At 43.4% G+C, this 10,629-nt stretch overlaps 1 protein-coding gene across 8 annotated transcripts in view; it reads left to right on the forward strand.

Moving 5' to 3' along the window:
• The window catches only part of SYNRG (synergin gamma), a gene marked incomplete at its 5' end in the record, with an annotated part of 92,437 nt that extends 81,808 nt beyond the window's left edge, over positions 1-10,629 (forward strand). For 5 of the 8 annotated variants that reach the window (XM_082678671.1, XM_082678676.1, XM_082678675.1 and 2 more), the window contains 4 exons: positions 8,046-8,129; positions 8,464-8,574; positions 8,930-8,965; positions 9,981-10,629. In XM_082678671.1, the coding sequence (XP_082534797.1) occupies positions 8,046-8,129; positions 8,464-8,574; positions 8,930-8,965; positions 9,981-10,112 (363 nt within the window). In that variant the 3' untranslated portion in view covers positions 10,113-10,629. The remainder of the gene's footprint in view (positions 1-8,045; positions 8,130-8,463; positions 8,575-8,929; positions 8,966-9,980) is intronic. The other 3 variants (XM_082678673.1, XM_082678677.1, XM_082678674.1) reach the window with 1 other exon arrangement.

The raw sequence follows: 10,629 nt of genomic DNA on the forward strand, positions 1-10,629 counted from the left end.
TCATCATCCCACTCAGAGATAAGTCATGTTCTGGTTTTTTACACTAAGGATTAGTTTTGTTCAGACCTTTTTAAAGAAGCCATAGAATTTGGTTTTGTGATTTCAAAGGAAGCCTGTTGGGTTTGGTCACACATCTAACTTAGGAGTGTTGCCCTCTCACTTACGGTGGTTCTAAATCCCTCCACGTGGCAAAATAGGAGGTAAGTGGGAAGAGTGGACAGGCATTCTTGCCCTCTCCTTCAAAATCCCATTAGGAACATCCATTTCTAGCATCCATGTCTAGATGCTAGAGTGATTTTTACCTGACAGTTTTTAGGCACCAGGGAAGGGTAGGTATCTGCCGCTAGACAACACAGGAATGCATTGCACGTTGTACGTGACCGCCACCGAGTATTTGTTTCTCCAGTTACCCATGCTATTCCAGTTATAGTTGCTTTCTTCACCAGGTTAGCTGTGACAGAAAAATAATCATTCTTTACTCAGGTATTTTTCCTGATTATACCATGGCATTTCCTCTTGATAACTAGTATGTCCTCGGTGTATAAAACTTACTTGAACTGGGCTTCCCTGGTGGCGCAGTGGTTGGGAGTCTGCCTGCCGATGCAGGGGACTTGGGTTCGTGCCCCGGTCCAGGAAGATCCCACATGCCGCGGAGCAGCTGGACCCGTGAGCCATGGCAGCTGAGCCTGCGCGTCCAGAGCCTGTGCTCCGCAACGGGAGAGGCCACAACAGTGAGAGTCCCGCGTACTGCAAAAAAAAAAAAAAAAGACTTGTTTCTTCCCACAAAGACTCCATGAAACTATTCCCGTCAAAAGGAGGCTGCATTAATTTTCTCCAGTGAAAAGGTTCCAGGATGCAGCTTGGGATAAGGAAAGCAGAGTACACGGTCTTAACCTCCAAATTGTGGCTCCTTAATATTTCTTTAGGCTGGAAGTGATACTAGCAAAGTTACATTTCCCTTTCCCTTTCATGCTCCCTTTATCCATGGACTAAAACTCCCTCTTGTGGCAAAAGCCTGTTTCCTCTGGGCACAGGTTGAAGGAACTTTTTTCTCAAGAGATAAAAAGCCCCTATTTTAGTGAGATGAGTGAATTGTTATCTTAAAGTTTTGTCTCATGCTTGTGGATTGAATTGAAGTTCAGTAGCTTGGTAACCAAGACTTAGTCCTGGAAAACAATACTAATGCGTTTTTGCCACATAAAATCTACAAGAAGAGACAGGACTGTTATTCTCCTGACCTGTGGTCAACTGCAAATCACCCTGGCTCTGTGATTCCACTACTACCCTCAGTATAATAAAATTCTTCTGTACTTCCTTTTGATGTAAAATAAGCAGTGAATTTCAGAGTACTTACTTCCCATTGCTGTGGCATGTCAGGAGAACAGTTTTTTTGTTTTGTTTTGTTTGTTTATTTATTTATTTATTTTTGGCTGCGTTGGGTCTTCATTGCTGCACGCAGGCTTTCTCTAGTTGCAGCGAGCGGGGGCTACTCTTTGTTGCGGTGTGCGGGCTTCTCATTGCAGTGGCTTCTCTTGTTGCAGCTCACGGGCTCTAGAGCGCAGGCTCAGTAGTTGTGGTGCATGGGCTTAGTTGCTCCGCGGCACTTGGGATCTTCCCGGACCAGGGCTCAAACCCGTGTCCCCTCCATTGGCAGGCGGACTCTTAACCACTGCACCACCTGGGAAGACCCAGAACAGTTTGTTTGTTTTAGTAATGACAGCATTTTTGTCATCTTGCCAGTCTGCACAGTGTTTTAGAGACAGAATCTTAATCATGTCTCTGCACGGCTATCTTCAGTTGGCAGAAGGTGGATTTGGTAGACAGATTAACACCTCCCCACCCCCCTAAAATGTCCACGTCCTCATCCCTAGAACCTGTGAATGTTTTACCTTATGTGGTAGAAGGGACTTTGCAGATGTGATTAAGTTAAGGGTCTTTGGATGGGAAACTTATCCTGGATTATCTGGGTGGGCCCAGAGGCATGACAAGGATCCTTGTAAGAGGATGGCAGGAGAATAAGAATGAGAAAAAGCAATGTGACAGTCGAAGCAGAGAGAGAGATTGGCAGATCCTACACTATTGCTTTTGAAGATGGAACCGTGATCCACAGAGTGTGCAGGCAGTCTCTAGAAACTAGAAAAGGCGAAGAGGCAGATTCTCCCCTAGAGCTTGGATAAGGAGGAATACAGTGTTGCCAACCCACTTTAGACTTCTGACCCCCAGAAGTGGAAGAGAATAAATTTATGTTGTTTTAAGTCACTAAATTTATGCTAATTTGTTATAGTAGCAGTAGGAAAAATTACCAGAAAAAAAAAAACCATTGTAACCAAGAATGGTTGCATTGTAACCAAAATCAAAGGTGTGGAATTGCTTGTGGAACCTGTGTCTAGATCACTCTTTGTATCAGTCAAATTAAGTTCTGCAGCGGTAACAAGCAACACCTCCCAGCTCCAGTTCTTAGCAATGTGAAACAACAGAGCTTTATTCCTAGCTCCTGTTCCATCTCAAGTTGGAGGGACTCTATGCCATGTCCTCCTTACTCCGGGATCTGGGTTGATAGAGCCAACACCGAGTGGAACATAGTTGGTCACTATGGGAGTATCAAGGGAACATGACAAATAGCACATTGGTCTTGCTTCCTTCCAGAAGTGACCATATTACTTATACTCACAGTCTGTTAACATCATGGCAAGTTACACGACTGTGCCTAATTTAGAGGACAGGGAAGGCCCATCCTACATTTGTCCGGAAGAAGGAGAATAAGTCTACTGGTAACACTAAAATACTAGCAAACTCTTCTTCCTTAATAATGATTTTCTTGGATACCATTTTAGTAGTTTATTACTGGCTAAAGATTCAGGATTATATATCCCAGTCTGACTCTGGGACTTGTCAGTGTATGCAGGTCATGTCTAATGTAGCTGGGTTTTTAATCTTTACTAAATGCATGACATACTTGCCAGTTAAAGTAGGTGATACGCAATTTAAGGTGCCTGTGGAGGGCATACCTCCTTGTAGAATTAGGGCATTTGATGGTGTCACACTGTGGACTACAGTAATCTCCCTGCTAATAGATGTGTATTTATAAAGGTTAATTTTATCATTGGAAAGATTAATTTGACTACAGGGTAATTTATGCAGAGCCTTATGATTTTCACTGGAGATGACCTTTTCATTGACTTCTTTTATTCCTTTGGTAAACAGGTATTAAAAGGGCTTTTATTAACTTGGATTTGATTTCAAGATTCAGAGTTTCCCCGGGTTCTAATTATTTCACAATTAGTCCTCATTCAGTAACATGATAAATGTCTATAGTGTAGATTATAGACATACTACTATGTTTTTAACCTCTTCAAAAAGCTTGTTAGATTTTGTCTAAGTGAATAATTGTGATGATCATTTAGAGCATTTTATCCTTTCCAGAGCCCTTTTTATGTATCTGTGAGGGTCCTAACACCAACTGAAGGAGGGAGGGAGGTAGGGCAAGTGAAATGGTTACTGTTTTACAAAGGACAGAATTGGACAGCAGACAGATGATAATTCCACCTGCTTCTAGGTTTGACCAAATTGGCCATGATTACACTAAAAAACAAACAAATTATCCTCTGGATTGGCTAAGGCCATGTAGGTTCACACAGTTGAAACTTCCACCTCCCTTTTTCTTCTTTGAGAACTGTGTATCCTTCCTTCCTTAAGGGTAATCCAAATGGATTCAGCTCAGGTTAGTTTAAGAGAGGTTTATGGAACCTAGCACATGGTTTACTATTTCAAATTAGAAATGGATGGGGAGGGACTTCCCTGGTGGTCCAGTGGCTGAGACTCCACGCTCCCAATGTAGGGGGCCCAGGTTCGATCCCTGGTGAGGGAACTATATCGCATATGCATGCTGCAACTAAGAGTTCGCATGCCGCAACAACGATCCTGAGCGCCGCAACTAAGACCCAACGCAGCCAAATAAGTAAATAAATATTTTTAAAAGATACTTATTTCATATTAAAAAGAAATGGTTGGAGAAATATCATATATAATCTACACATTTTTCTAGGGAGAAGGCTTTTTTTTCTGGGGAAGAAGAATACAGTTTTGCAAATACAAAGACAGTGTAGTAACTTCTCAGTGGCTCAGCCTAAAGTAACTGTAGAACATGTAGCTGTTATTTTATTGTCCAATTTGCCATCATCCTGGTCACCTCAGTATTCATGAGGAAAAACCAGCCAACATGCCAGGCTCCCAGATCCTTGACTCTCTGGACTACAAGCCCCTTGTCTCTGTTTCACTTAAGCCACCCACTTGCATGATCACACTGGACGGTGTTATCACATCACACTGCAGAGCCTGGGCAATCTTAAACTCAGACATCTTTCTGAGCCCAACTTGGTAACTCTAGAACTTTCTCACACTTGACTTGCTCTGCTCTTGTTTTTGGTTCTCAAGACAGGACAATGGACCCTTTTACTTTGTTCCTATCGACTCCCTTCCATCTTCACTTCCTTTCCCACCTGCTTTGTCCTTAGTGTTTGAGGTTATTGATGTCTGTCATAGGACAACCAGCTGTCCCGGTTTGCTCAGAACCGAGGGGTGTCCTCAGAGCTAAAGTGGCAACAGTCTGACACAAACCAGGAAGTTGGTCACCCTAGTCCATTGTATCCATATGTGGAAATACTATACGACGGTGCTGCATGCATCTCTTCCCAACCCCATGTTCAGTGACATCACACTGGTAGCTAGAAATCGACCATAGGGGGAGCATTTATACCATGGAAATCAGCAAATGCTTCAAATCAGGGCTTGACTTGTTTTGTTGATTGTCTAGACTTAAGGTGATAGAGAAAATGTTAATAATGTAGATTAAACTTAAAAGTATGCTGTGTCTGTAGCTGTTATGTTGTGAGTAGAACCAAAAGTTGAGGAAAGATTGTCCAGTATTCAGGAACTATTATCTGATTCAGCGAAGAAGTCACTCATATATTTGACAGACAAGTGAAGTTCTGAAGTAGGTCTGAGTCTAGCCCTAGTCCTTCACATGAAAACATCAGCCTTCGCCTCAGAACTAACAGTCTTTCAGGAAAGCAAGCAAAGGTGGTTGATCTAAGAGTTGGGCAAAAATCCAAGAAAGCATTTTGTGAGAACAAGATACTACGTGGACTCTACAGTAGAGATGATGGTATATTTTATTATTTGTAGATGGTGTGCTACACATTCGTTGTATCAGTAAAATTTATAATCAGCTTACACACGAGTGTGGGTTTATGTGTGTGTGTGTATTTATATGCGTGCACACATGCGTCTTCCTCTTTGGAAAGTCAGTTCTTAATAGTCGGGGAGGGGAGCAGTTTTGCCCCAAATTAGCCAGGGATCCTACATGCAGAGGACAGGTCTTACAGGTCTTTTAAGCTCGTCTTACAATTATCCAGCTTAAAATGTCAATGGTGCCAAGTTTGAGAGACTCTGCTCTAGAGCATATATAAGAAAAATAAATTAGTTCATGTATACCTAACTTTTACACATTAAGAATCCAAAATCTTTTTTTCTTAATTGTTTTAATTGAAGTATAATTGATTTACAATGTTGTGTTAATTTCTGCTGTACAGCAAAATGATTCAGTTATACATAACATACATTCCTTTTTTAACATTCTTTTCCATTATGGTTTATCACAGGATATTGAATATAGTTCCCTGTGCTATACAGTAGGACCTTGTTGTTTATCCATTCTGTATGTAGTAGTTTGTATCTGCTAACCCCAACTCCCAGTCCATCCCTCCCCCAACCCCTGCCCCCTGTGCAGCCACCAGTCTGTTCTCTATGTCTGTGATTCTGTTTTTGTTTCATAGATAGGTTCATTTGTGTCATATTTTAGATTCCACATAGAAGTGATATCATATGGTATTTGTCTTTCTCTTTCTGGCTTAATTCACTTAGTATGATAATCTCTAGTTCCATCCATGTTGCTGCAAAGGGCATTATTTCGTTCTTTTTTATAGCTGAGTACTATTCCATTGTATATATGTGCCACATCTTTACCCATTCATCTGTTGATGGACATTTAGGTTGTTTCCATGTCTTGGCTATTGTAAATAGTGCTGCTGTGAACATAGGGGTGCGTGTATATCTTTTTGAATTATAGTTTTGTCTGAATATATGCCCAGGAATGCGATTGCTGGATCCTATGGTAATTCTATTTTTAGTTTTCTGAGGAACCTCCATACTGTTTTCCATAGTGACTGCACCAACTTATATTCCCACCAACAGTGCAGGAGGGTTCCCTTTTCTCCACACCCTCTCCAGCATTTGTTACTTGTAGACTTTTTAATGATGGCCATTCTGACCGGTGTGAGGTGGTACCTCATTGTAGTTTTCATTTGCATTTCTCTAATAATTAGTGATGTTGAGCATCTTTTCATGTGCCTATTGGCCATCTGTATTTCTTCTTTGAAGAAATGTCTGTTTAGGTCCTCTGCCCATTTTTCGATTGGGTTGTTTTTTTGCTGTTGAGTTATATGAGCTGTTCGTATATTTTGGAAATTAAGCCCATGTCGGTTGCATCATTTGCAAATGTTTTCTACCGTTCTGGTTTTTTGCTTTGTTTTTCTGCTTTTCTTTGGTCGTTTTTGTCTTGTTTTATTATTCAAGTGTTTTTCGTAGTTGAGGAATAACATACATACAATGAAATGCACAGATCTTAAATGCATAGTTGGACCAGTTTTGACAAATGCACACAACCATGTAGCACACACCCCATCGGTATATGGAGTGTTTTCATCACCCCCTAAAGTTCCCTTTTGCCCCTTCCCAGTCAATCCCCTGATCTGACTCCAAAAGCAGCCAGTGATCCATTTTCTGTAGATTTCCATCACCGTAGATTTGCCTGTTCTAGAACTTAATATAAATGAAATTATGTAGTGTACATATTCTTGTGTCAGCTTCTTCTACATAGCATGCTGTAAAAACTCATCTGTGTTGTGTGTATCAGTTTGATCCCTTTTGTCACTGAGTAATATTCCAATGTATTAATATACTATGTTTTTTGAATCCATCTTCTTGTTTAAAGATGCATGCTCTTTCCAGTTTTGGCTAATATGAATAGAGCTATGAACACTTCTCGTATAAGACTTTTGTTAACATGTTTTCATTTCTCTTAGATAAAAATATCTAGAAATTGCAAGCTCATATAATAGATGTGCATTTTAACTTTTAAGAAATTAACAGCTTTCGATCATTGGGCTTTTCATCATTGGGTGACACGCTCCCTATTTCATAGATTTTTTGGTAAGGAATAAATTAAATAATGTATGTAGAGAGCCTAGTGTACTGCTTAGCACAGGTAAAGACTTGACCTGTTAGCTGTTAATATATTTATTCTCCCTAGCCGATAACATCCAGATCTCTCGTTCTTGAGTGCTAGGCCTGTATACCCATCTGCCTGCTCATATAGCATCAGAACTCAGCTGTCCCACAGGCAGCTTCGACACGGCTTGTACCAAATTGAACTCTTCTTCCCAGTCTCCATCCCCAAACTGGTTCTCCTCTCACGTGCCCCGTTAGGGTGAATCCTTTCAGTTGCCCAGTCCCCTCCCCTCCTCGCACATCTAACAGATCCGCCAGGCCTGTTGATTCTTCGGCCTTAATAGCTCTTCGTGTGTCCATTTCTCTCCATTCCGCACTGTTGCTCCCTCAGTTCTGACCTTCAGGACCCGTCTCCCGGTTCGCTACTGCAGCCTTGTAACAGAGGCCCAGACCCCCAGTTCAGTGCCTGCCTGCATTGCAACCAGAGGGTTCTGTCCAGAGTACAAACCTGATCCTGTCACAATCTAGTTACAACCCTTAGGGCTTCCCAGGATAGAGTCTCAACCCCTCATATTCCTTTCAAGGCCTTCGTGCTCCAGTTTCATCTCCTCCCTCCTTCTGTAAGCTTGGCTCGCACTCCCTAGACTTCTTCTCATACCTGATCTTTTGCTTAGAGGCCTTTGCCCAGGCTGCTTATTCTACATAGAGTAGATACCCTTCCCTCCCCTACCTCATCCTACCCTACCCCTTTCACCTAGCAAACACCCATCAGGACTCAGCCACCGTGTTTGGAAGTTCTCAGAAGCATTCTCTGCCACCACGCTCCTTTCCCCTTGAGTCGGGTAAGTGCCCCACTCCTTCCCCCTTGTGCTCCGGCGCTCGGTCCTTACGCCTAGTGTGGGTCTCGTGGCACAGTGTGGCCTGACACCCACCTCGCCCTGACCCTAAACAGCTCTCAGAGGACAGGGACCATTTTGTGCTCATCCTAACACCCCTAGCAACTAGAACACAGCAGGGCAGGTACTCGGTAAACGTCTGGGAAATGGAATAATTGTACTGGTGGTGGTAGAGAGTGGACTGAATTTGCTGCTGGACCTGTTGGGATGTTTGATCAGGGAGTGAAACCAGCAGCGTGTGGAATTCCTGGCTTCTTACCCGTTTGTCTTGTCCTCACAGCCTGATGAAAATTCACTGGATTTTTCCTCTTGTATGCTACGGCCCGGGATTAAAAACGCTCAGGAGCTTGCTTGTGGGGTGTGCCTTTTAAACGTGGACTCCAGGAGCCGGGTAAGTCACCTGCCTTCCCCCCTCCCCTGCACGGGCTGCTTCCCTGACCGACCCGGGAGGCAATCCCATCTGGCCCTTCTCCACAAGGTCTGTGACCAGAGGAGGGGAGTTTATCAAGCCCTGAAATCTGACCACAGAAGCAGACATGTTCTTTCAAAGGGGCAGCGGGGGGGAGCTGTCGAGGGGTGGAGGCAGCTCCTGCCTTTCTAAGGAGTGGGCTTGTTGGCACGTGCCTGCCCACCCTCTGCACAGTGGGGTGGCAAGGAGAAAAGGTTACACCTGTAAGGACTCGTTTGGAGGCCAGAGGCCCTGTTCTGGGAATTTTGTTGACCTTATGGTTTCAACGTTATTTCAGAAAGAAGAGAAGCCTGCAGAAGAACATCCTAAAAAAGTATGAACCAGTTACGCGTTATCTTAGCGTCTCCATCTTAATTTTGAGTGTGGAAGGCAAATTCGATGATTCCACTGCCATCCTGAGCTGTTCCAATCATGGATCCTTTGCTGAGTCCTTTTCGTTCCCATAGTGTTTGATTCGGTCAACTAACATGTCCGTGCGGGTCCACTTCCGTCTGCTGTGCATGCTTGTGGCTCATAGCTGGCTTCTGGTGTTGCGGTTATTTTCCTCTGGGATGAACAGGGTAACAGGAAGAGCAGCTTCTGGAAGATGAAGTGGTAGTGACACACAGAATGAGATCAGAGAGCTTCAGGACTTGGCCGTTAGCAGACAAAAACAAATTGTTTGGGGTTTAGAGCTTTATTTATTTGTTTACTTGTTGAGCTTTACAAAACACCCCGGAAGTGATTGAGGTTAGGCCTGGCTGACTGTAACTTACCGGTAAGCCTTATTCATCTGGAAATCATTCTGCTGTGTTTAACATCTTTATTTTTTTACAAATCCTATACCTATTTGGACTTTTTAATGATGTCAGTTTGGTTATCAGCTCCGAATGGCATTAGACCCTAAGAGTCTTTAATCTTTCATTTGCTTTCATGATAGGACTGTAATCAGCCTCAGAAACTAAGGGATGGCATGTTATAGTCAAATGCCAGCCTCAGGGAAGGGCTGCTTTCTTCACAGAGAGATCAAAATGATCCCCAGCCCGTGGCTGTTTTTGTCCAGTGTCAGGACCCCTGCCGACCCCCACAGCCTCTGTCTGCCTTTTCTGGGAACAATTTGGCCTCCTTTTGCTGAAACTGGGTTTAACAGTAAAGATATTTTTATACCTTTAATTAGCGGCGAAAAACTTTCTCGCTTGAATTCCTGTGGCCACCTGCTCAGCTTTTGTGTGTGCGCCAGTTTGGCCTCAGCCTCTGTGAGCTGGAGAGGGGTCCGTGCCGGCTGCTGGTCAGTGCCCAGGTGTGGAGGGAGCCTGACTGGCCCCCCCATGTGTGTTTCTTCCCGGCAGGCGTTCAACTCGGAAACGGACAGCTTCAAGCTGGCGTATGGAGGACACCAGTATCATGCCAGCTGTGCCAATTTCTGGATCAACTGTGTCGAACCAAAGCCTCCCGGCCTCATCCTGCCTGATTTGCTCTGAAATTCCTGAAAGCTCCTGTGGGAAGTACTGCCTGAGTTTATTTTCCATCACACCCCTTGGGGTGACAGGGACCAATAAACAGAATGCGAATGCTGCAGAGCTCCCCCCACCGCCATCAATCTACGTGAAGAAATCCTCAGGAGGTGGCGGGGGAGGAAGTGCTGCAGAAGTTCCCAGTCTTTCCCCCCAACGACCTTTACCCCCAGGTTCCCACAGCCAGTCTTTGGTATTCGAGGTAAAACTGCTCTACCCAAACTGCACTGGAAGTTTGCTGACTTATCTCTAGTTCTCTTAAGATGTTTTAAAACATGGACCACAATTTTCTTTATCTAAGGAATATTTGCTGCTGCAGTATTGAAACTGTGAAGAATTGACATTTGAAGAAAAATAAATTATTGCTATAGGACTGAGTTGGAAGGATGTTTTGATCCAGTGTTTGTGTGTATCTAGAACACTTACTGTTCTGTGAAGTAGAATGCATTTATCCGCATTTAGTTTAATATCTGAAATGAATAAA

The sequence above is a fragment of the Grampus griseus genome (genome assembly GCF_964374135.1).
Source record: "Grampus griseus genome assembly, chromosome: 20".
NCBI lineage: Eukaryota > Metazoa > Chordata > Mammalia > Artiodactyla > Delphinidae > Grampus > Grampus griseus.